Source organism: Oryza glaberrima, chromosome 5, assembly GCF_000147395.1.
Source record: "Oryza glaberrima chromosome 5, OglaRS2, whole genome shotgun sequence".
Classification (NCBI taxonomy): Eukaryota; Viridiplantae; Streptophyta; class Magnoliopsida; order Poales; family Poaceae; genus Oryza; species Oryza glaberrima.
The window spans coordinates 2,196,505-2,222,758 of record NC_068330.1 but is presented as its reverse complement, the minus strand read 5'-3'; the positions used below and the strand labels follow the sequence as shown (position 1 = coordinate 2,222,758).

Here is a 26,254-nt window from a genome sequence, read left to right as displayed (position 1 = left end):
AGACAGGAGGTGTAAAGGATTGTGCTTTGAAGACATGAAGAAAATCATCTCAGCTATTTGGACAGGGGCACTAGGTAGTAGATATTGTGTCATCAGGGTGATATCGATTGATTGTTAATTAGGTTACTATAAGAGTTTTTTTAATTAGTATGACTATAAAAGAATACCCAAGAACCATCCCTTTCATTGACATCAGAAACACGATAAGCTAAGCATATAAACTAGGGTATGTTTCTGTTGACGTAAAACACGAGGCCTAGGAGATCTGCTTAACTCCAGTGCAGGTCCAAAACTCGCCTTCGGGTATGCTAGCGTGCCAGTTGATTTGATTTTGCAATCAACAAGAAACAAAGACAATACAATCGTGGTTAAATCCATAAATGATAGCCGATCGGCTATGTGCCGATGACGTATCATTTATCTTTGAGCCAATGTCATATGTGAGTCGATCGGCGGTTATAAATAGATAATGAAGAACTAAATCTATTCGATCGGCTGTAGATGTCAATAGAATATAATTCTTATATCGACATATACTTAAACCAAGTGATTGGGATAGATCGGTCATCATGCCGAGACAGTATAAATCACGTAGATTGAAATATATGCTAATAACAGAACTATATGTGTTTACAGCATAGCCGATCAGATAGATCTAGCATGTATCATCTAGTACTCCGATACAACTCTCTGTTAAGAGGTTAAATATAACAGACCGAAGCTTAATATACTTAAATGCAACAATATCTTGACATAAATGGCAGATCTAATGTGTTAATGAAGCATATAAAGTAAATATAGTTAAATCAGATAAGATCGGCTGAAACTCCGATACTACCCTAATCAGCAACCAGAAGGCATGCTAGAGATTGATATTCTAAGCACGACTTAATAGGTCAAACTCAACTGATGCAGCATTAAGTATGAAAAGAAGAACGATATCTAGACAATCAAACCGCTGGAAGTTTCATAGAGTGGTAGATATCTTATACAATCTAAACCAACATCGATATTTAACCTAATCGGCTGCCCTATGTTAACAGATGTTAGCTGATTGTAGGTTAGATGGCGACACTGCTAGAGATTATGTAAGATACATGATAATTCAATGAATTACATAAATAAGATTAGAGTGTCATAAAGATAGAAGCACTAATCCTGAGAACGCAAGCCGTCATAACAAGTTTTACCTCTTGTTGAAAATCGAAACCGATGCAGCTCAACCCGAAAGCAAGAACTCGTCGAAATAAAACTAAAGCAAAAAGGGTGGCGATGTGCCGAAATTGTATTGAACGTGTGTTAAAAATTACATAGGGCTCGGGGTCTATTTATACCCGAGAATTACAAGATATGTCCATACCGGACATGACTATTATCTCTAACAAACTCTAATATACCATAAGTCTTTTGCGGCAAACTTTTGCCCAAGCATATCTCTAAGGAAATTACATAAAATATCCTAATTAATAGATACAATTGCCTTCACAGGACTCTATCCATGTGCGGCAATCATATTGAAGTACATCAACTCAAACCCGATATCGGATACAATTCGTATTGTCAGAATAGACTGTATCACTTAACCCAGTCCAACTCGGACTTAGCCGATTCTAATCGTAGCCGATCCAAACCTCAGCCGATTTTTACTCTGTTTCCGCTATAATCCTCATCTTCGATTCCGCTTCAATCCAACCTTCTTTCCGATGCAGATATTATCAAATTTGGTCGTTACCAGTTTCTAATCATTTCACACAAAAAAGAGATACCCATGTCCCTTTTGGCCCAATTTTGAGGCTAAACCATTATAGAAACGTACAAACTATTTGATTTAATGTTCTCATCTATTTATATATAAATTTACATATAAGACATCATTCTCGTCATTTATAACTTATAGATTATGGAGTATCCATGGCACACTTTCTAAGCTAAATGGCATGATCTCCAATAACTTTTCTTCTTTGGCATATTTTGGAAAACCTTTTAACTTTGTAACGTTCAGTTCATTCGCGTTTTCCCTTGAATAATTATTATGAACTTAGAATCAATCATCATTTCTCGCTGGGAATGACCTATGAGCTCTTTTGAGCATTTGAGCAGGACCTAAATTATTATTATTATTTTCCTTGAACAGGAGGAAAAATATATTGTTTATTTGCCAATAGAGATACTTCACTGAATGCCTATATCTATATGGTTAGGACAAAAATACTTGCAAAATTATTACTTCTTCCATTCTAAAATAAACAAAGACGAGTCTTGATATATTATAGTACAATAAATCTAGATAATAATAAAAGGGATCACTTATACATTTATCAACATTTTTTTTCAAAAATTTAACAAATATAACTATAGTATAATTATGATGTAATTATATTATAGCTTACGTGTAACTACAATGTAACTTGTATGTAACTTTTTAAAATCTCTACGTAACATGATATTTCAGTGAAACGGAGATCGTGGGAATGAATCCTCTCACATGTATGCACACTGTGATTTTTTTTCCTTCCTCACTTGCACAAATCTAGAAACAAATCTAACAATTCAACATGTGAAAGTTACGTACAAATTACATGCAAGTTACAGTGTAATTGCATGCAAGTCTCGATATAATTATATTATAATTATACTGTAATTACATCCGTCAAATTTTTAGGAAAAAAATTATCGATAAATATATAACAAAAATTATAGTAATAAAATATTGAACATGGATACTATCGATAGCCTATCCAGATTTGTTTGGGGGAGTACCTATACATCTTTCGAAAGATTTTTATGATCGTATCACACATATTTTTAATCTTTGCATTAAAATCCGATAGATATAATAAAAAGCAAAAAGCAATTAAGAAACACCATAATGGACACTAAATTACCATATCCTCAAGAAAAAGACCAAATACAATACAAAATTTAAAATTTACATGCAAAGATTCAAAAATTACATTGTAACTTACAAAAGTTATAGTGTAAGTTTCATAAATTACACTGTAATTACAAGAAAATGCACTGTAAATTTGAGTGAGAAAATCGAGTGAGAGATAAGAAAAAATCGTTCGAATGAGATATAGCAAAATTGTTTGGTTATTTTGAAGTCCGAGGGAGTACTGTAAACATATCGTTATGGGCTGGGCCTTGGGTTAAGACAAATCGGATCCGACAGGTCCACCGACCCGACCCACTACAAATATCCCCAACCCGAACGCCGTAAAAAAAACAAAAATAAAAAAACCCTAAAAATTCCCCACCGAAAGCCCAAGCCAAGCCACACAGGCGCGGCGCCTGCCTCACCTTCCCCGCGCCCCGGTCGATCGATCGAAGCCGACGAAGCAGCGGGAAAACGAGTCTTCCCCCCTCAAAAGCGAGCGGAGGAAGGAAACCATCGACCGTTTGCCGCGCCCCGATTTGAACCCTCGCCGCCTCGCCTCGCCTCGCGGCCGCGGAGGCGGAGCGAAACCCTAGGGAGGCGATGGCTGCCTCGGTGGAGGCGGCGGCGGCGGCGGCGGCGGTGGTGGCCCCGCCCGCCTCCGTGGGCGGTGACGAGGTCGTCGTCGGCGGCGGCGGCGGCGGGGCGTCGGAGCAGGCCAGGACGCTCATCGGCGCGCTCAACCTGCTCTCCCGCAACCTCCCGCTGCCGCCCGCCGTCCTGCACGCCGTCTCGTCCATCTACCACGGCGGCGACGCGTGGGAGGGGGAAGGGGAGGAGGGGGGTGAAGAGGAGGTGGCGGCGGCGGCGGCGGCGGCTGTCGGGGATGGATGCGGCGAGAGCGGGGAGGGGGAGGAGGACCGCGCGGATGCTTCTCCCGGTGCGGATGAGGTGCGTGCGCGCCCCTGTGCTTCATCAATTTTGCTGTGCGTTCCCCTTTCGGTTGGGTGTGCTTCGAGTTGCTCGATTAGTGCTAGCTGTTGGATTAGCTAGCATGTTCAGTAGAATTGGCGAGATGTAGTTAGGGTTTCCCGTGCTGCTGGATTCTAGAGTGGTTTACAGTTGGGGAATGTGGGCTGCACTTGTAGAACGCTCCTCCGGTGATATTTTTTGATGAATGTCTATACCTAGTATGGTTTTGGGTTTCATCGGGTGGAGGCATTGCAAGGCATACTTACCTGATTAATCTGGAGCTAGAACTGCTTTGTGGATCGGATGCTTGTTCCACCAAAAAAAAAGAGATGTTTAGTGTTTTAGGGATTTCTGATGATGTGGAAACATCATTTTTTTTTTATTTTTTACAAATGCATATATGTTTGTGGTGTGTAATATTTTAGATGTCATTAATCATTTTTTTTTTACAGTTGGTATGCCACCATGTTTGTGAAGTGTGTACTAGCGTCTAGGATTATATTAGTAAAAGCCTTATTGTCTTTAAGGCCTTGTTCGGTTTGGAGGGGGTTGAAGGGGATTGGAGGGGTTTGAGGGGGAATAATTGCACACCACAATAGGTGTGGAATAAATCCCCTCCAATCCCTCCCTCCTGGGAATTAACCGAACATAGCCTAAACGGGATATAAGTTCCAGAGAACTTGGTTAATACTGGGTCTATACAAGGATTTGCCCTCAGTAGATGTATTTACTTACATACATTACCTCATATTGTTTTTATGTGATTGAAACAAAATTCTGGTCCAAAAGTTAGATTCATACTATTTGGGCCTTGTTGAGTTGCATGCTTTTGATTTTGTTGTTAGGGTTGTAGTTTCAAAGCACCATATTGTCACTGCAATGATTGGGTGTGTCATTACCTCTTGTTCTCCTTTTTGGGTTATGGCTGAGGCATAGTGCTTATGAGTAGGCTTTTGAATGGCCTTCTCATTTGCGTTTTAACTGAGAATAAATCGATTGCCTTATAGGGAGTCACCTTGATTCAAGAGCTTGAAGATGCTGTATTGAAGAATCAAGGACCGTATATGTCATACTCAGAGTTGACTGCTTTAAAAGAAGACCGCTTCAACACTTCCATTCAGCATAGGCTGACTGAACTTGAAGGTCTGCTCATACATCACCTATTTTTACTTTCTGATTTATTCTAAGTTAAATTACTTTAACGGCAAGACTCCTCTTTGGTGTTTGTGATTATCCTGCTTTGATTTTCCTGTTCTTACAAAACTGGATGGGTTGGGATGTGTTTTCCCGGCCTACTACATTTTGGTCTTACGAAGTTCCCAGGACTGGCCTTGGTGTAAACTGCAAACCTTTTGCTTTTGGGCCTGTAAGCTTGCTCTGTGAAAAAGTTGAATTATAACTGGCCTTCTGAAACGGTGCAAAAGCTGATGTTGTTGTGTTTGACTTTTTAAAGTCTATACGTGTTTTATTGTCAACAGTTTAGTTTTTTCTGAAACTATTCTTAGCATATATTCCACCAATAGGATGCTGCCTACTAATATTATCATGCATAAGATATTTTTAATATTCAGCCTCTCTAAAACCTGCTTTGTTGTTGACTACTGTATTAGTTATGTACCACCACCAAACTCATTTCTGTTTATGTGCCAGGATTACCATCTACTAGGGGTGAAGATTTGCAAATGAAGTGTTTGCTTGAATTGTACGGGCTTAAGGTAAATGTGATATTAGAAGCAAATGTTACTTTGGAGGCGTTGATGTTTTCTGCTGTTACTGCTTTTCTTAGATGGTGCCTTTTGTGTACAGTGATGTCCCTAGTGGTGTGAAGTATACAAATTAACTTTGTTTGGAAAGCGACATTTGTGCAAACATGCATAATCTATTGCATTTTAGACTTCTAGTACATTTTATGGACGGGCAGATTTCAGACGTTACTACCCAATAATGTACTGCAGTAGTCTTGTCCAGGGAAAAACTGTTCGTCTTTTCTTTTGACTGTACCAAAAAACTTATTGTCTTTAACTAGCAGTTTGCCTACCAAATCTTGATGCATGTGTGAAGAAAACCATAACTGTACTATCCTAGGCAGTTGTTTTAGCTCCTAGAACAGAAACCAAGGAAACTATTGATGTGGCGATGATTACTATGTAAACGTCGGGGGCGCCTAATGGGCGAGGGAGTGTGTGGCACGCAATTTGCGCTCACGTTATCATGCGTAACATGCGTAGCATTAGGTACGAGCCATCTAGGAAGTTTTGATAACTTCCTATATGGGTTTAAATCTTTCCATTAGAAAAATCACTCTACAGATTTTTATTCTGAGAGAAAACTTCCCATAGTTATTATGGATACAAACTTTAATATGGTAAAACTGTCAATAGAGAGAAAAAAAATCCAATGATCCATTGGAAAAACTTCCTTTTCTTGAAAATTTTATCTACTCAAAGATTTCTTTTTGAACCAAAATTGATAAAACCTAAAAAGAAGAAAGCTCATGTAGCCCTCTACCTCTAAAGCCCAGCGCTCTGTCAGTGGAATGACCACACATACGTTCGCGTAAACAGATTGTTTTATGCGGAACAGAAAATGGATATCACTCACTGGGAGAACGCTAAAATGGAAATCGTGAGAACCATTCACACTGAACGCGCTTGCGAATCAGGAGTTCAGATATATATGTGGCCGGTTGAGGAATTCAGGGATGGAGGTGTGAAGCTACATCAACCGCAATGGTGATTTTGCAAATTATCTAATAGGCCCTCTACTCAATAGATAAATAAGCTTCACTACTAAAAATGTTCGAATTGGTGATTGTGATGGTGTGTTCTAAACCACATTCCTCCTCCCCACTCCCTCAGTAGTAACTAGTAAAGATGTTTGACTGCATGCTTTCTAAAATATCATATTTCTGAATGGATAGAATTTGTTCCTAAATTTGGGTCTTGAATGTACATGTAAATAACTCACGCCTTACTGATTTTTTTTATTTAATATGCCTCGGTACTTCTATAAAAAAACCACAAAGGATCTCTGTAATTTCTCAACTGTACAATGATTTGCATAAGTAATTAAGTATTGTGCTTTTCCACAAAAACTGCTATGCACCTAGCTAGATCCAACTCCGTTTTGATCAAGGCATTGAAACAATTAATCAGTTGAGTAGTTGGTATGGAGGACGTCTTTAGGCAGGGAGTACTAGTACAATAGTAGTATCATCATATGATCTGTGCACTATCCTTTAGCGAGGTGTTAATTCTATTTTGTTGGACAGTTTGGCTATTTGAAAATTGAAACTATCTAGTGCAAAGCTCAACAAGTGTATGAATTCCATAGGTCTATATCAAGAAGTACGATATTAGAAGTGAGTTATCCTATCAAGCTCGCTGATTATTCATATACTTGTGCAGTTATTAGACTTGCAGAAGAAAGTAAGGACTGATATCAGTGCAGAATACTGGCTACACAAAAAATGTGCACACCCTGATAGGCAATTGTTTGACTGGGGGATGATGCGTATACGGTATCCTTTTACCATGTATGGAATTGGAGATAGTTTTTCAATGGATGCTGATGATATCAACCGCAAAAAGAGATTCTCAGAGGTTTTGTATCATGTATCTTTTGATTATTATATGTTTGGTTAATTTATATACACTTGAATTAATAAGGACTCCCTTTTTGGTATTTGGGAACAACAGAGGATCTCAAGACTTGAAGAGGAGGAAAAGAACCAGGCAGAGATCAGGAAGAGGAAATTTTTTTCAGAAATTCTTAATGCTGCTAGGGAGTATCAGCTACAAGTACCGGCTTCCTACAAACGAAAAAAACAGCGCAATGATGGAGTTCTGGTACGGTCAATATAATTTTCATTAGAGATTAACAGATAGCTTGAGATTGGCCTAATTGGTTCCTTCCCTATGGAGAAACTAACTCACCATATTTTGGACCAATTATTCCCTTTTTTTTGGTTACAAAGACTAGGTTGCACTGGTACCAGTACCTTATGACAGTGTTGTTTGCCAATAGTGCCTATAGGTATAAGAGAAAAGAAACTATTTTTGTTTTACTATGCCTTGGAATAATATTTTATGCCCTATGCCCCTATCTGTAATGGTCTCGCGCCTATAACTTATGATATGCCTTGGAATAATATTTTATGCTCTTGGTGATTATGGAAGATGAGAATTTTGATGGCACACACATTTTGGTGAGAAAACAAGTGAACAATACCTTATGGATGATGACTTAATTGTGTACCCTGCAAAAATAATGAATTAAAGATTGAGTTTTTGTGTGATAGTATGGATCAAGTCTCTATAAAAGATGTTTAAATTCTTGATTCTTGTTTGCTACTTCATCAATACATTATCGAGTTATCATTGTACTGCATTTCCTTTGTTAGAGCATATGTACTTGTTCCTAGATATATTCCTTTTGTGGATTGTTCAAATGTTTGTGACCTTTTTTTTCCTCTAAATGTAGGCATGGCATGTTCGTGCACGTCAACGTATAAATCGCATGGAAAAGAGTAGATTACAAGTTTTGAAGGCTGGTGACCAAGAAGCTTATTTGCGTATGGTTGAGGAGAGCAAGAACGAGCGCCTGAAACTGCTCCTTGGAAAAACAAATGAGCTTCTTGAAGGAATAGGGAAAGCTGTGCAGAGACAAAAAGATGCTGAGCATGTTAGTCGCCCTGATGGATCTGAACTGCCAAAAGGGTCAGAGTCTGATGATTGTTCTCAAATATCAGGCCTCAAGGTTGAATCCCCTGATGAAGAGTCCCCATCAGATGTTGATGCAGACCATCATAGTTCTGCTGATCATAGTAAATTTAATGCTGGCCATAGGCTTGATTCTACCGTCCACTCTATTGAAGAGAAGGTATATGAAGTTCATCTTTCACCATATGAATTTTATGCATGTGCAGCCTGAGAAAGTGATGGGGTCATCTGGGTTCTTAGGACAATCTTATTTGTATAAGTAAAAAAAAACTAATGTGGCAGCTTAGTAGAAGAGGACCAATGTATTGATGTGAGCATACGATAAAATTCCAGAAGTAGGCGGGACATAATTTTGACCTTTGAGTGCGTGCTTTTGATGTGCACTTTTAGTTTATGCTTCCCTCGGATCCCTGGTGTTAATAAATAAATGACGATTTGGATAAGGATTAAATTTGGGAAAACTACATATACATTGCCGAAGTGTGGGAAACTGAGAAAATTACAAATTCAAAATTTTATTTCACAAAGTACAGATCTTTTTACGCAATTACCAAGAAACCCCACTGTTACATTAGCTGACTAGGCATCAGTGGTAGTCTGGTAGACATGTAAAACTTACTGTGTTTGTTCATCTCTCATCTGCAATGTGACATTATGGCATTTCTTGAAAATTGCATGCCACTGGCATGTGCCTACCTTGTCAGTTCGATTGCAATATGATTCTATAAGGTTGCTTGAAACTTTTGGGCAAATGATGTGCACTTGTGTAAAATTAACATTAGATCTGTAGTTTGGCAACATATACATAGTTTGCGAAATTAACTTTTGAACAACTGGCCATTGTCACTGTTTGCATTCTCATGTGACATGGGCAATCTGATATTAAAGACTTATCATATTTCAGTATTTTTTTTCTTTTTCTTCGATAACTTGCTGATATAATGATAGTTGTTTCTGTTTGATTTCAATACCTGCAAATGTATGATACTTCACTGCCCATGGGTCTACAAATGGGGTACTTCCAGTGTTAACGATCGGTTATCCATCTCTTGTTGACGATTTTGCTGTTCTGGTTTTACATTATTTTATCCTTTTCCTGCATCATTACAGTACAATTGTAGCGCTCTGCACTTTTGGACTCATGCAACTAAAAACAAACATTTTTTATTCCCTTTCTTTGAATTTATAGGTAACGGAACAACCATCAGCTCTTGAAGGTGGGGAGTTAAGACCATATCAATTAGAGGGCCTGCAATGGATGCTTTCTTTATTCAACAATAATTTGAATGGTATTCTGGCTGATGAAATGGGTTTGGGGAAAACAATTCAGACCATAGCTTTGATCGCCTATCTATTGGAGAAGAAGGAGGTTACAGGACCACACTTAATAATAGCACCAAAGGCCGTGTTACCAAATTGGTCTAATGAATTCAAAACTTGGGCTCCTAGGTACTTTTCATTGGGAGGATGATCATAACATCTGTGTATATTTCCATTCTACATTGTATCAAAGTACCCAAACTGATCATACTTTTGTGTTTTGCAGCATTGGGACAATTCTGTATGATGGTCGTCCAGATGATAGGAAGGCTCTAAGGGAAAAGAATTTTGGACAACGGCAGTTTAATGTTTTGCTCACGCACTATGACTTGATACTGAAAGATCTGAAGTTCCTGAAGAAGGTTCACTGGCATTATCTGATAGTTGATGAAGGACATCGTTTGAAAAACCATGAATGTGCGCTTGCTCGCACACTAGTTTCTAGGTATAGATTTTGCTCATAATATACTCTAGTAAAACTCAGCATGTGATCACATACCACTCACAATTTATGTCCTATGATTTTTGACCCACTGGCCCATAAATGATTTCAGTATTAGCGACCCAAAAAAATTAAGTATTATTTGTAGTACCAGGTCTTACAAACCTCCTCCCCAAAAGTGGTTTTAAAAACCTTGTGACTTCACCAGTTTGCATTCAGGAGACTAGTTATATTTGGCTGATTATCACTTGGAACTTTTCTATTTCTCATCAAAGAAGGTGACAGTGGGCCCCAAACACAACATCAAATTCATTGTGGATTGGTAACATTCACTAAAATTATAAGAATGAAATTTGTTCTGTGAATGTAATACATTATTAGTTTGTTTTGTGAATATAATTTGGTATTTAGCACACCTATTTTCTTTCGCACCTCAGTATTTGTTTGCTTCATGGCTACTTGCCTACTCTCATGTTCTCAAATTCTTTTACATTTATTCTTCATCCTTCTTTTTAGTGATTGGACATTATTAACATATTCCTTCAAGCTTAGTGAAATGAATAGTTTTGATTTTTTAGGATAATTTTACATTGATTTTTTTGAATTGACATTTTACACTAACTTACATTTACTATACTTCATTTGTAGATATCAAATCCGTCGCCGATTACTTTTGACTGGCACTCCAATCCAAAATAGCCTACAAGAGCTGTGGTCTTTGCTGAACTTTATTCTTCCCAATATTTTTAATTCATCACAGAATTTTGAGGAATGGTTTAATGCACCATTTGCATGTGAAGTCAGCCTTAATGATGAGGAACAGCTGCTAATTATACATCGTTTGCATCAAGTGAGTGATGGTTGCCCCCAATCCACCTACTCATGTCATTCAGTATTTTTAAGTTTTAACTTAAAATTTGCAATAGTTAGCTTTAACTTTCTCTTGGCATATCACCTTTTCGGTTGAATTCCTGCAGCATGCAAAGTGTGTGGCTAAAACATGAGTTAGGCTAATTATTAATATATTTGAATATTTATTTAAATAATTCCGTTACTCTTTGTTCTCTGCACAGGTGCTGCGTCCATTTTTGCTGAGGAGGAAGAAAGATGAAGTGGAAAAATATCTTCCTGTGAAAACACAAGTAATACTCAAGTGTGACATGTCTGCTTGGCAAAAAGCATACTATGAACAAGTCACTAGCAATGGAAGGGTTAGTCTAGGATCTGGTATGGATACTAATCCTTTTCATATTGTTAATTGTTTGTAATGTTTGACTGGTTCGAAGAGATTGGAATAATGCTCAGAATTAATGACTTGGCTCCACTGCAAATATGGATCTTTTTTTTCCCCTGTTGTTGCTATATCTAATTCATAGTCTCATCCTTGCTTTTAGTTTTTCACTTTCATTCTTTTTATGACCTTTCTGTCTTGCTTAAGAAAACAACAAACTTATTGTCATGTTTGTATATGCAGGACTCAAATCAAAGGCTTTGCAAAATCTGTCGATGCAACTTAGAAAATGTTGCAATCATCCCTATCTATTCGTTGAGCATTATAACATGTATCAACGGCAGGAAATTGTTAGATCATCAGGGAAGTTTGAATTGCTTGACCGGCTACTTCCAAAATTGCAGAGAGCTGGTCACAGGGTTCTGCTTTTCTCTCAGATGACAAAACTGCTTGATATCTTAGAAGTATATTTGCAAATGTACCAGTTCAAGTACATGAGGCTTGATGGATCTACGAAGACTGAAGAGCGAGGGAGATTATTGGCAGATTTTAACAAGAAGGACTCAGAATATTTCTTGTTTCTTCTCAGCACCCGAGCTGGAGGCCTTGGGTTGAACTTGCAGACTGCAGACACTGTTATTATTTTTGACAGTGACTGGAATCCTCAAATGGATCAGCAGGCTGAAGACCGTGCCCACCGTATTGGACAAAAGAATGAAGTGCGTGTATTCGTTCTTGTTAGTGTCGGCTCAATTGAAGAAGAGATCTTGGACCGTGCAAAACAGAAGATGGGTATTGATGCAAAAGTTATCCAGGCTGGGCTGTTCAACACAACCTCCACAGGTTAGATTAAATCCTCGAACAAAATTCATACTTCCTCTGTTTCATATTATAAGACTTTCTAGCATTGCCCACATTCACATATATGTTAATGAATCTAAATCTAGATTCATTAACATATATGTGAATGTGCAGGCTGGGCTGTTCAACACAACCTCCACAGGTTAGATTAAATCCTCGAACAAAATTCATACTTCCTCTGTTTCATATTATAAGACTTTCTAGCATTGCCCACATTCACATATATGTTAATGAATCTAAATTCATTAGATTCATTAACATATATGTGAATGTAGGCAATGCTAGAAAGTCTTATAACCTGAAACGGAGGGAGTAGATTTTTTATGGTGCTTGGAAAGGTACTGGAGGTACTTTACTTAAAGAAATATTAACTGCTGAAATGATCTTGGAAGGTGCTAGAGGTACTAAAATGATCACGGTGGATATTTATTTGGAGGTACCTCTAGTAACTTGCAAGCACTCTAAAAAAAATGTGAATTCATAGAGCCTTCATATCACTTTCATTTTCTGTGTGTGTATTGCGAATTAACACTTTCAATTCCTTCTGCAGCTCAGGATAGGCGAGCATTGCTGCAGGAGATCCTGAGGAGAGGAACAAGCTCACTGGGAACTGATATCCCTAGTGAGCGTGAAATAAATCGTTTGGCTGCTCGTAATGATGAAGAATTCTGGTTGTTTGAGAAGATGGATGAAGAAAGGCGGCAAAGAGAAAACTACAAACCGAGGCTCATGGAGGGAATTGAGGTTCCAGACTGGGTGTTTGCCAATGATACTTTAACAGAGAAGATACCTGCAGATGAACCCCAGAATGTTCTGCTAACTACGAAGAGACGCAGGAAAGAGGTTGTCTACTCAGACTCTTTTGGTGATCAGTGGATGAAAGCAGATGATGTAGTTGAAGAGACTCCAAGGATGGCTCCAAGAGCAAAGCGGAGCGCTTATTCGTCTGATGTACAAGAAGTCGATTTCAGTGAGAGGAGGAAAAGGCATAAATCTCTAGTGAACATTGCAGATGATGCCAGCATTCCAATGTGGACACCAGAAAAAGTAAGGGCTGGGGTTTCTTCATATAGCAAGGATGAGAATGAAGACGATGCCGAAGATGAATCCACCACAAGTGGTTTGCAGGGGGGCAGTTTTACATGGAAGACCCTTAGAAGGAAAAGGTCAAGCCACTTCTCCAATTCCTCAGATTCAAAAGGGCGCTCGGCATTCTAATCTTGGGATTCAGGAATGTTGTTGCCCTGATGCATTTGTTTGAATCCTCTCCTTTGAGAAAGGAGTGCTCCTGGATAGAAATTAACAGGGGGTATTTAGGGTACATTTAAGCTTACAAATTTTAGGATTAGTGGTATTGTATGGATTTCTTGGTATTAAATTGTGTCCATCAGAACTAAAACATCGTAGTTGGCTTTCTGGTATAAAGTAGATATACTGTTCGTCTCGCCGTGATATATCCAGTGGCAGAGTGGCTTTCTGGTGTGAAGAATTATACTGTTGGTCGTGTTTTGGGAGTGGTGTTTATTGGTAATCTATCGAGCGATCGGTGTTAATCTAGCTAGGTTTCTGCAATGGATCATATCCATGGTTGTGCGCTCTGTGCGGCCGGATGATCGCATTAAATATTCATCAGTTTTGCGCGAGCAATTTATACATACGATGAAACCAGGAAAGTTAAATAAATTTGGACTATAAGGTGCTCCCTCTACATTCTGGACTGAGGATATCAAAGCAAGTTTATTTGTTTATCCTATATGAATGTGACATCTTTCTGGTTTGAAAATCGTTGGCACTCTACACGTCCTGGTGCCTAACTGCCTATGTCTAATGCATGGAATTTAGAAATGTCAATAGAATTATTGGCATTAGTTTCTTGATGATTATGTTCAAGAGATACACTTACAAATAAGATATAAATGATAGTCTGTATTTATATAGTTGGAAAAAAATTAGCATCTTCAATTGAGGTGCTAAATTTGGCTCTCCAAATCTTCGTTCCGCCGTTCTCACCAAAATATTGTTTTTTTTTGGTCCACTCCAACAGACTCTTTTACGTTAATTGGATTTGCATGTCAACTTGCATATTAGCGGGACTTGTACATGAGAGGAAGGGAAAGAGAGAGTATGGGTAGGGAAACAAAAATAGAATGGTCAGGGTGGCTAAATTTGGGCACTAAAAAAATTGTTGTTGTTTTTGTCATGTTGGCTAATACTCCCTCTCTCCGTACTCGTAAAGTAAGTCGTTTTGGACAGCCACACGGTCTCTAAAACTCAAATTTGACTTCTTGTTTCCATAAAAATATTTATTGAAAAGTGATATATGTATACTTTTATGAAAGTATTTTTCAAGACAAATCTATTCATATAATTTTTACATTTTCAAGCTCAACAACTTGAGAGTTATTCATGATTTTATATTTTCAAGGTTTGACTTAAACATTGTCCTAAACGACTTCCTTTACGAGTACGAAGGGAGTATTTCTTAAGATAGAGTGAGACGGCTTGAAGCATTTATTACATTCAAATAAGTAGGCACAAAAAGTATCTTCGATATTTTGCCTACTCGAAAATCACCGGACATCTTAAATAAATATAAATACAGAGTAATAATTTAGAGGGATAGATAGTGAGAGGGAGAAGAAATTAAAATTTTACTGCCCCGTTTCAGACTATAGTTGTTTAGATTTTAGTCAAAATCAAATTGCTCTAAATTTAATTAACTTTGTAGACAAATTCAGTAATATAATATTTATGACACCAAATTAATTTCATTAAATCTATAAAATATATTTTGAGTCACTTGCATATTGGGTCTATATTTTTTACCAATGTTGCACCTTGGACTAGAGGCAATCTAACCTTTCCACTATGAACCACCTAATTTTACAATCGATTTCAGTTTGGACCTCCGTTTCCTCAAGCTTCCTCTCCCTCCCCACTTCTCCATGTTGCAGGAACATCACCGGTGAAAGACCCTATCCGGCACCACCGCTGCACTCAGCATCATCCCTCACAACCTCCATTCTTGACATCGAGCCTCCGTAGCACCGACGCGGCGTTCGACCTCAAGTCCTATTGGTATCGGCGCTGGCGCAATAACATCCGTCAGCCAAGCTAGCACCACCTGTGTGCCCCATGGCTTTGGTCCTTGTCTTGAGCTCGAGCTCCACCGGTCGGCACCATGCTACACCTCGAGCTCCGCCAACGTCGATGCAAACGAGCTTCACCTCTGTCCCTGCAATGGCCAAGGCCAATGGAGAATTTCTTTTCTGCTTTCTTTCTGACCGCAAGTGAAAAGCTAGGTGGGGGAGATATCGAGATGCCACTCAAGCTTGCAATGCTGGGGAGCTCCGGCGTGAGTGCTGCAGCGGCGGTGGACTGGTGGTTGCTCAACCTACTCGGCAAACCTGCTCATGGTAGGGAAAGTTGAAGGTAGAAGAACATGCCCATGGTGAACCATTTGGTAATTTTTCTTGGTCCAAGTTGAAAATGTCAGCTTATCTCTGGTCCAAAGTGCGATAGTGGTAAAACAATGTGACTCTATGTACAATTTACTCATATATTTTTATAATGTATTTGTCTTATGTTAAATATATTACTACTCTTTTTATAAACTTGGAGTAGCTTAACTTTGACCAAAGTCAAAACGACTTATAGAGTCTGTTTGCGGGAGTTTCTAGCTGCTGCAGCTTCTCCCAGAATCAAAAGCTCCCCCAAACGGTGCAGCTTTTGGTTCATATTATGAGAAGCTGGAGTTATAGAATCTAGAAAAATAAATTAAAGCCAGAAGTTGAGAAACCAGTTTCTCCAGATTCTCATAAGTTGGCTAACAAACAGGTGTTTATCATAATCTTAAGCTCCTTCAAACAACCCCATAATCTGAAAATAGATAGAATATATGGCTCTGAATTCCATTATATTGTTGGAATCTACTACTCCACTACACGCAAATTTTGGATTAACTGAGATCATTATTTGTGTATTGCCCTTTCACTAGAAGCTACTGACAGGTAGGCCTCGCTCTTCCATGGCCTGGCCCCACATGTCAACCACCTGTAATTCCTCCTCTCCTAATGAATCAACCCAATGGCCCACTTGTCAGTGACCCTGTTCCCATCCTAACCGCAGAAACCCTAACTCCCCACAAAGCCTTCCTCCCAAACCCTCCGCCTCCGCCTCCGCCTTCCCCTTCCCGCTCTCTCTCTCTCTCCCACGTGAGCGCGAGGCGGCGGCGGCGGCGGCGCGAGGTGAGCGGGGCACCAGCGGCGGCGGAGATGGGGAAGGCCTCGAAGGGGTCGCGGAGAGGGAAGAAGGCGTGGCGCGCCAACATCAGCACCGACGACATCGAGGACTTCTTCGAGAAGCAGACGCGCGACGCGCACGCCGGGGCCGCCGCCATCCCGTCCCTGCCCTCCGACTCCCTCTTCTTCGTCGACAAGCCGGCCTCCGCCGCGTCCACCTCCTCCGCCGCCGACGCCCCCGCGGCGGATGCCGCCCCCAAAGGTAAAATCACAAGGCACGTGGGGTCGAGCGTGTGGATGTTGCTGGGTGATAGACTCCCGAGTCTTCTACTTCGTGGTTCGGGTTGTGGTAGAAGTTTCGAATCGACGCTAAAGTTTGTGTTCTTGGAATGCTTAATGTGAAAAATCGCTTCATATAGTCGCGTCAAGCTGGTTCTATCACCATTTATCTATATATATTGCTTTGATACTGTGAAGATTAGTTAACCTTCAGTTTGGGACCTGAGGATATGCTCTGTTACTTTTAACCGCTCCTTTTGATCTTTAATTATAAAGTGGTTCATATCAGCAATGAATTATCTCACTTGCTTCAAAGTAGGCGCAAAGTTTCTAAATGAGTTAATGTTTATTGTGTCTATTCCCTCGTAACCTCTGTGTTTCCTGATAATGTATCCCTTGGTGTGTTGGCACTTTTGTTTACTGGCTATAGATATTCCTGTCAAAAGGAAGATTGAGAAGAAGAGAGAGAAGGTTCTATATCATGAGAGTGTATTGAAGCGGAATCCATATGTACAACCAGTCCCGTCTTCTTTAACGACAAAGAAGGATAAGAAGAAGTCAAAGAAGAAGGAATCGAAAGAGACACAGGAAGCGAAAATTGTTCCCATGGTATCAATTGCTTTTATTTGAGACAAAATGAATTTCCTTTTGTTCAAGTCCCAGGTTGCTAAGGTGGACTCATCTGTTTTACAGGAAGATGATTCAGGTGATAAGATCCTTGACATCTGGGGTGAAGATGTTAAAGGAGATCACAAGGCTAAAAAGGTGTTGCTATGCTCCTCATTCTGTTAATCTGTTTTCACTTTCTCTATTTGTATTACAAAAAGTCGATTTTTAGAACTATGCAGTCATATTTTTCAAAATTTACAAATCTCTTCTGTTGCAATATGCTGAATTTGTGGGTTTTGTATATCAATTTTAATTTGTTAGTTTCTTTTTTTTTCTTTTTATCATTTTTGTTGCAGAGGTCTACCGCATCTGTGATTCCTGCTGTTGAAGTTGAGGCCCCAGGATGTTCATTTAATCCCCCATTCGAAGCACATCAGGTATGTTTTGTAATTTATGTTCCGGATTTGGCAATGTTACCCATGTTTTAGGAACTGATGATCCTTATATTAGTGGATATCTTAGCACTTATATTTAACAACAAAATCCTGTTGACATTGTAGGATTCTCTTGCTCAAGCTGTTGCTGATGAGATGCGTAAAATCTACACAAAAGAGTTAGGGCCCAAACCTGTGCCACTTATTGTTCCTGGTGAAGCAATCACTGAAGAAGATGTAAGTCTTATGCATCTCTTTGCCAATAGATGGTTGAAATTTCTATATTCTCATGTCTTGGACATGTTACACGCACTCTCAACTTTTTAGTTACTTTGCAATGAAAACTGCCTTTTTGTGAACTTCGCTGTGTATTATGAGTTGAATATTTTTGGAGTTGGATTCCATATACAATGTCAGTATGTTCTGTGGTATATTCATTTAGAATAGCATGGCCCTTCAGGCCTTCACCTTACTAGTGGATTGTGCTTGTGATGTCTATGTAGCATTTTTGCGTACAATCTTACTTATACCTTTTTTCTGCATGTTGCCTACAGAAATTTTTTCTTGATGCGGATGATGGAGATGAAGCTGTTGAAGAAGGTGATGAAGACCAGGCTGCTGATGCATTGGCTGCTCAGTGGTTAGATTCGACTGTTCTATTGGAAGTATAGTTTTAATAGGTTATGCACTTATGCTGTACGATAGACTTATGCGTGATGCTTAAATTTCCAAAGCTTTTACATGCTTTTAGGGATAACATGGTCACTATGCCCTCAATATATATTTTCAAAGCTTTTATGTTTTAATATATCTTTTTCCATTTCTATATGATAATAAGCTAATGGAGCAAAATATGGGTTTTCCCTGTTTAGAGTTTTTATATTCCTCAATTGCTATGTGGCACTTGCTAAGGAATTATATTAGAATTCAGGTTTACTGTATTTGTGAAAATAACCATGAAAGTCACAGCTTGTAACTTAAGAATTCTGGAATTACCATGTGCTGTTCTTGATGAACAAAACACACTGTTCTGACTCAGTAAATTTTAAATTTGTCTTGCAAACACTATTAGAGTGTACTTTTGATTGTATGATTTATTATTTTTTCAGGAAAACTAAAACGAAAAGAGTTACAAGAGTAGAACTGAACAAAAGAGCTCGTCGTAAGGAGAGGTTAAGAGCAGAAGCTGAAGCAAAGAAGATGGAAAATCTTTCAAAGGAAATAGATAGGTAGTTCTTTTTATTTTTGTTCACTAATCTCCCAAGATCTGCCATTTCAGTCAAAGTTAGCTTATATTATTATATTATTCTTTTTGCAGCCTGCCTGATATAATAAATGAAATTGCTAAAGAAGATGAGGAAAAGGAGAAAAGGCACATAAGGCGAACTGTGGCTAAACAGGAAAGACTGAAGTCAGCCCCGCCTCGTCTGGGCAGACACAAGTACACCTCTAAAATCACCTACTCTAAGTCACTCATATTTTCTTACAGCAATTCCTTTAATCTTGGATAAAATTGCTACACTGTTTTAAAGATTCTGCAAATTAACAAAATAGTTTAGTTTGCATATTTCACATATAATGATGCCATAGTATATCATGGAGACATTTAAGTTAGTAGGCAAGATGTTTCATGGACACTCAAGTAGAACAATAATTTTAGAATACCGTGATGTAGTAGTCGTATTCTTTTCGGAAGTGAGGCAGTTGAGTACTCCCTCCGTTTCATATTGTAAGACTTTCTAGCATTTGCCTACATTCATATAGATGCTAATGAATCTAGACGGGGCAATGCTAGAAAGTCTTATAATATGAAACGGAGGAAGTAGTTGACACAAACTCTATGAACTGTGAGTAAAGTTCTCTTCCGGAGAAGTATTTTGGTGTTATACTGTTATGCACCCACTTACAAGCACATCACATGTTAGAAAACAGTTCAGCAAAGCAATAATCAAATCATCGCATGCGCCTACTTTTTCATGGATCTTGTCAGCCACAAACTCTTTATCTTAATTAAGATAGAAATATTCATCTGCTCATCCAAGTCCTTTTTCTCTCGCCCTATTACTTTATGCTGTTCAAATTAGCATTGACAGTGACTTATTTCTGAGGGTATATTTTAGTATAGCAGGATTTGTTGCTACTTCCTCCGTTTTACAATGTAAGTCATTCTAGCATTTCCTACATTCATATTGATGTTAATGAATCTAGATAGATTTATATGTCTAGATTCATTAACATCAATATGAAAATGTGGGAAATGCTAGAATGACTTACATTGTGAAACGGAGGGAGTACATGTGATGCTATATGCCTTGTTATTTGGTGATGGGTTTGGTTTTCTAATTAACAATTACAAATTTCAAACAGATTTGAACCAGCTCCTGTTCAAGTTCTATTAACAGAAGAGATTAGTGGCTCTCTTAGAAAGCTGAAGGTGAGAGGGACTCCTTTAGTTTCCATTCTGGTCCAGAATTCAGCACGAACTAATTGCTTTTATATGATTTCATGCAGGGGTGCTGTAATCTAGCAAGGGACCGATATAAGAGCATCGAGAAACGTGGAATACTTGCACCAAGCAGAAAAATAAGGTTTGTGTTCTTGTTTCATCTTAAAGATAAGTCAAGGAATTTTGCATAGTTTTGTTCAAGTCATGGCTGAGAGTCTGAGAGCTTTGCTGATTGATATCTTTTGGTTGGCACAACATTTTTTTTTTTTGCTGACTGTTAAGTGTTCTATGGATGGTTTGCTATAATTCTCCAAGAATGCTTCACAGTATAACCCATGTTTACATCAAATCTGCCCCCATGAGCAGGAAGCAACGCTAGAAATGCCACCTGTGCATGTTCCAGTACAAATGAGGAACATGGCGATCCCAGACGTGGAGCGTCTTGAACAACATCAAGGAACAGGCGCTGTGGAGGCATTGGAGAGCGCTCACAAGGCTATGGAAAATTGTACTCTTCAAACAGATCTGACGAAGCCAAAATTGCTTCGGAAGTTTAGACGGATAGTTTATTCTCTTTATATTCGAGTTTTTAATTGTTACAAGTTTTGTAGTGCCAGGGCAATGCTCAATCGTTGAATTGTCCTCTGAATTGCCTGAGGCAAAGTTTTGGAACGTCAAACTATAAATCTCTTATTATTGTAAACTACTGTTCTACTTGTTTATGTAAGATATGGCTCAATTTTACCATCTCTACACTGAAATTAGCTTCCTATGTAATATGCCTTAAATACATAAAACCTATTGGCTTTATTGCGGTGAGCATTCCTGGGTTATTTTTGGAGGTCAAGTCTGTGTGTTCTATACTTCCTCCTAACTTTTGCTTTCTTGTTTTTCGAACTTTTAAACGTTTATCTTTTTAATATTTTTAATTATCAAGTTTTTCAACTAATAGTAATTCGTCGTTTCATAGGTTTTCCAACCCTCAGCTTCAAACACAGCCAAGTACTTGATGATCAATTCAGTATTACTAGACATATTCGTGAATTTTGGATGCAACAGAACCAATTTTCACTGCCATTGGGACACAAATCATTTATAATCACATTCTCAAGCCTTGTTCGAAGAAGCTTAAGATTCTAAGAATTTACTGTTTTTAGTTTCTGACTTAAGTTTATTTTTTGGATTCTACAACTACGGATTTTCAGAATCTAGATGACAATTTGGTCTATTTGGAGGAACTGGAGATTTTGTGAAAAGCATTGCTAGAAGCTTCCCTAAACATGCCTCGGTTGCAAAGCTCTACAAGCCAATTTGTACTGCACCAAATGCTAATGCTGCCAACCGTACAAGTGTTACCGTTTTGGACAGTTACCATTTTTAGTAACTTATAAAATTTAGGTTTTCTATTTTTTTTCAACATCATATTGTCGCTGAATAGTTAAATTGATAAGTATAGTCAATTCCTGACTGACTGAGAATTGTGCCCAAAGAAACGCTACCGTTTTCTACTGTTTTCATCCCTATATACACTGTTGCAATCAGGAGAGCACAAATATAACTCTTTGCAGGCGACCAATGGCCTCTCTACAACAGAAAATGCCGTTTGGCAGCACCCAGTCCTATACACTGTTGCAATGAGCATTGCAATCAGGCGATTACAGATATAGCAACATCACAACTCCTTACAGGAAACCAAAATGACTTCTCTTCCCTACAGCAGAAGGTGCCGTGTGTACGACTGACGGTAAGGACTCGTCCTCTGTTCGTTTTCCGTGAGCACAGAAAGGTCGTCCTCGTCCCCTGATGCCTCCCACCTTGCCAGGTAGCCGTCCCAGGAAGAGCTGACAATTGTCGGGTTGTAAGGATGCCAGGTACAGTCCCTGATGATCGATCCGTGCCACGAAAGCTTCTCGACGATATCCCCAGTTACCTGAAAGAACATCAGTTTTAGATTTTGGAACGAGATGGATTTTATGCCCAATGATAGTTGACACACTATTGGTGTAACATAACAAATGACCCAAGTATCTGAAAAAATGTACCAACTCAACAGGCTATAGTTTACAAAATATGAAGAATAAACAAATAAATCAATAGAGTATCCAGAGGAAATTGTTGAATCACATACCACGTCATAGATGTAGACATACTCGTCGCTGGATCCTGTGTATATGTATCTCTGACCCGTGCTGCAATGAAGGAAATTGTTATTAATAAGACTAGTAACTGAACAAGATCCATGCTAGTTTAAATTCATTATAATAGCTGTCTTTACAGTTTTTCACCCAAATGATCACAAGCAAATCGACTACCTTAAACTTTTTTTTTCTTTAGAAGGGATCAACTACCTTAAACTTAGATCTACCCACTCCAGAAACCAAGACTGACATAAACCTCTAATGACTGGACCTATTACTCTAGCCTAAGCTTTTATAGCGATTAGTTAGAGTATGATGCTCTACCAACTTTGATGGACATCAAGGAGTAAAAAGCAGCAGCAACACTGATTGTTTCTTTAACAGTATGTACATGATGGTGCTGAAAGAGTGAAACATAGCTTTGCTAAAATGGTTTAAAATAAACTTGAATGCGTGTGATTAAAATAATCCATCTTGGGCTCTAACCTGTACACTGGGGAGAAGTAGCAACGGATAAGTGTCCGCAGAACTGAATGGCCTCTGTATGTGGCCAGAGACTGATCGTTTGGATGCTTACAGTGTCGAGCTTCCAACGGGAATGACATCCATCTGTAATCCCAGTCAAAAAATCTCGGTTGACGGCTGCAAGAACAGGCGATAGAGAGTCTTAGAAATATATATAATAAATATGGGGATCAACATTGTAAATGTAATTCCTCGCAAGAAAAAGAAGTGAAAGTAATGAATGGCCGTAGAGCAAAAACTATACCCTTTAATAGAAGCGGACATTTTCCTCACATCCCAAAGTTTGATCGTTTGGTCCTTGCAGTTGGATATGAAATAACGTCCATCGCCACGGCTATCAATAAATGTAATCCCATCTAAATGTCCTGTCAAAACACCTGCTGGTTTTTCTCTAGCAAGGCACCGCCTATCCCACACCTAAGGATCATAAAATATTGTTAGGACAAGCACTGACTACAAGATTGGATGTTTTAACAGTCCATTTATTGGATTTACTACTGTTCCTTCACAAATGCATTCTAGCATCTAGATGCTAGGAGCTGTATTATTCCATTTCCAAACCGTAAACCCTACCCTTCACCATCACCTATTCAACTCTTGTTATGCTCATTATACACATAGTTTGTGATAGTTCTTCTTTCCAATTGATAGAGTACGTTTTCATATTGAAGCAAGATTAAGAAGGCATTATTCCAACAATCAACAAGAACACTAACCTTACAGAGATTATCATCACTTCCAGAGTACAATAGATTACCACTTTCATCAGCGAAGGTGACTGCATTGACATCGGCCTTACAGAACCAATTGAGAAGAAAATAAGATAGCAAATAAATGTGTTATACAATTGCGTAAAATAAAAAACTAGAAGATTGGTATAAATGAGATAGCTAGGTCATGAAATGGAATGAACAAGGCAAAAACCAGTCATACAACTGATTGAACCAAAAAGCATATGGCAAATCAGCTAATTTATACCGCATGAGCACGGATGCGAACAGACACTTTATTTGCTCTAAGATCATAAACATTTATAGATCTATCACTATTGCCAACAACAATTTCTTGACCATCCTTTGAAAACTTCACAGAAAATATTCCAAAAGAATATTCATCATCGTCATCATTAGAAAACTCCAAACCATCATGAATTTCCTGCAGAAAACGAACAATTGAAACATGGCTGGTTACAAGAACATTACTAGCATTTTATGAATTCAACAAAGCCAGGCAGCTCATGCTTTCAAAAACTAGTACTAATATAGGGAAAGCTTCGGAGTATAGAACATACAGTAACATTAGCTTGTGATTCCTTTCCAGCACTCTGCACATTCACTATGTGAACAGTAGGCGACAAACTGGAATATGCCTGTGAAAGGATCAAATAGACTTGAGGGAAAACAAGCACACACATGAAAATGAAACATCCAGAGTGCTAAATGATTAATGTCAGCACCCAGTTCGATGCAAAACAGACCGTTCACCACGGAGATAATTTTATTCATAAAACAACGGCTATTGTTTGTCAATTGATATATCATTGAATTTTAAAATGGTAAACTAAATAACAAATCATAAAAAAAGTGAACATCACCAATATCAGCATGCAAAAGAGAAAAAGTAGTTTTTCAACATGTCTTCTATTTTCTATATAGCATCTACATGGAGATAGCAAGTAGTTTTTCAGATTGGATAAATGTTACCACTATGGTTATCATTCCCCGTAACAATTACAAGTCAGTTCCTATATATTTTCCTTCATCCAAACAACAGGGCTAAGGTCTTAGATCGAGTCCTGTTTATTAGATGCATCATAGACAGACTTACAAGTAATTGCTGATCAGGTGATAGAGCAATATCTGAAACCGTCCACTGCAGGCTTCGGCAGCTTATATCCTTATGAACCTTCCACCCGTTATCGGCATCGTAAATTCTGATGCGGCTTCCCTTATCATCAAAATTTTGTGGAGAGAAACATTACCAATTAGCTCTGAAACTTCTGTATGCACAACTTTCACTAATAGAACCACTAGAAAACATATCAAGGTAGATTATTCTCTGTAGCAGCAAAATCACCTACCCGAAACCCAGCAACAAGCAGTGAACCATCACTAGAGAACTGCGACACATACGCCTCACTAGTCATGTCATCCACACACCATGGTCCTTTTGTTGGCAGGTGTTTCCGGGCAGCGTAAGCGCAATCGGCTCTAGAGAATCCACCAGCACCCGAACGGCCAGACTCCCTCCCGGACAACAGCCCGAACGTTGAGATGCCCCTCTTGCGACCGGCGTAAAAAGCACCAAGAGTCCTTTGACTTGGCTCTGATCTAATCCTGGTGAGATGGGAGACCTCATCGTCAATGGTGAATGGCTCAGGCACAGGGTCAGCTTCCCGAGCTCTCCGCCGTCTCCCTCGCATTCTTGCTGATGCTATTACTTCTACTGCTCCTTTGCAATGAATATCACTAGCTCACTACTACCTAATCATCAGTCAAAATCTCTATCAAGAACACAGGAACTTCCTTGTTTACTACTAGGATAACTCGTTCAGACAACAAAATATTCACGGATGACGGATCAGATCACCTTTACGAAAAAACAACATAAACCCCCATAGAATCCATTGGAAAACTACAAACTTTAGGTGCGGTTCTTGAATCATGCAGGCCTAATTTACCCTGAAAAAAAAATCACCAGTGTAAGCTTGCATAAATAGTAAATCGGTAAAATTACTGAGAAATTGCAACGACTGCTAGCAACGTACTCCATCAGTGGATTGCGAAATGGAAGCAGCCAAAAAAACCCACAAAAAAAAATTTCGCACCTTGGTTTTCCCCGGATGCCGAGAGGGTTTGGGTGCGCGCCGCTGCAACCTCTTCTTGGAAGGAAATGGAAAGGGAGAAGACAGAAGAGGATGGAGAAGAGGTGTTGTTAGCAAATACCGTTTGATGTGGGGGTGTTTATGTAAAATGCGATTTATCCATATCTACTGATGAGCCACTGACGGGTGGGGCCAGTTGACTGACATACGGTGGTAGGAGAGGCCACGTGTGCGTCCCAGCAAGTGGGGAGAAGGTGATGGACACGTGCCTGAAGCGCGAGCGAGTGATAACTTGCCACGTGGCGTGAGACCTGATGCCACGGAAAGCCCATGGGC

General features: G+C 39.0%; 3 protein-coding genes across 4 annotated transcripts; 2 read left to right on the top strand and 1 right to left on the bottom strand.

The window, feature by feature from the left end:
• The first annotated feature begins 3,239 nt into the window (after positions 1 to 3,239).
• On the top strand, positions 3,240 to 13,911 carry LOC127773693 (probable ATP-dependent DNA helicase CHR719). Its single transcript, XM_052299829.1, has 12 exons — positions 3,240 to 3,826; positions 4,855 to 4,990; positions 5,498 to 5,562; positions 7,255 to 7,449; positions 7,546 to 7,695; positions 8,330 to 8,728; positions 9,758 to 10,017; positions 10,115 to 10,333; positions 10,979 to 11,180; positions 11,404 to 11,557; positions 11,805 to 12,404; positions 12,973 to 13,911. The coding sequence occupies exons 1-12, from the start codon at positions 3,479 to 3,481 to the stop codon at positions 13,638 to 13,640; spliced, it is 3,396 nt and encodes a 1,131-aa protein (XP_052155789.1). The 5' UTR covers positions 3,240 to 3,478; the 3' UTR covers positions 13,641 to 13,911.
• A 2,656-nt stretch (positions 13,912 to 16,567) lies between these two features.
• Positions 16,568 to 21,241, top strand: LOC127773527 (ribosome biogenesis protein NOP53). The gene is made up of 11 exons (XM_052299610.1): positions 16,568 to 16,925; positions 17,373 to 17,551; positions 17,636 to 17,707; positions 17,908 to 17,988; positions 18,112 to 18,222; positions 18,540 to 18,625; positions 19,095 to 19,214; positions 19,304 to 19,426; positions 20,353 to 20,419; positions 20,497 to 20,573; positions 20,798 to 21,241. The coding sequence occupies exons 1-11, from the start codon at positions 16,697 to 16,699 to the stop codon at positions 20,808 to 20,810; spliced, it is 1,158 nt and encodes a 385-aa protein (XP_052155570.1). The 5' UTR covers positions 16,568 to 16,696; the 3' UTR covers positions 20,811 to 21,241.
• A 734-nt stretch (positions 21,242 to 21,975) lies between these two features.
• Positions 21,976 to 26,025, bottom strand: LOC127773526 (LEC14B protein-like). 2 transcript variants are annotated; one of them, XM_052299608.1, is made up of 11 exons: positions 25,922 to 26,025; positions 25,684 to 25,775; positions 25,175 to 25,577; positions 24,922 to 25,041; positions 24,386 to 24,463; positions 24,073 to 24,249; positions 23,811 to 23,888; positions 23,339 to 23,511; positions 23,056 to 23,211; positions 22,560 to 22,620; positions 21,976 to 22,361 (listed from the first exon to the last, which is right to left on the bottom strand). In XM_052299608.1, exons 3-11 carry the CDS (start codon positions 25,514 to 25,516, stop codon positions 22,143 to 22,145), a joined length of 1,404 nt encoding a protein of 467 aa, XP_052155568.1. In that variant the 5' UTR covers positions 25,517 to 25,577; positions 25,684 to 25,775; positions 25,922 to 26,025; the 3' UTR covers positions 21,976 to 22,142. The 2 variants fall into 2 exon arrangements, with proteins under 2 accessions (XP_052155568.1, XP_052155569.1); XM_052299609.1 differs by lacking the exons at positions 25,684 to 25,775; positions 25,922 to 26,025 and having other exon boundaries at positions 24,922 to 25,036; positions 25,175 to 25,310.
• Between the last annotated feature and the right edge of the window lie 229 nt (positions 26,026 to 26,254).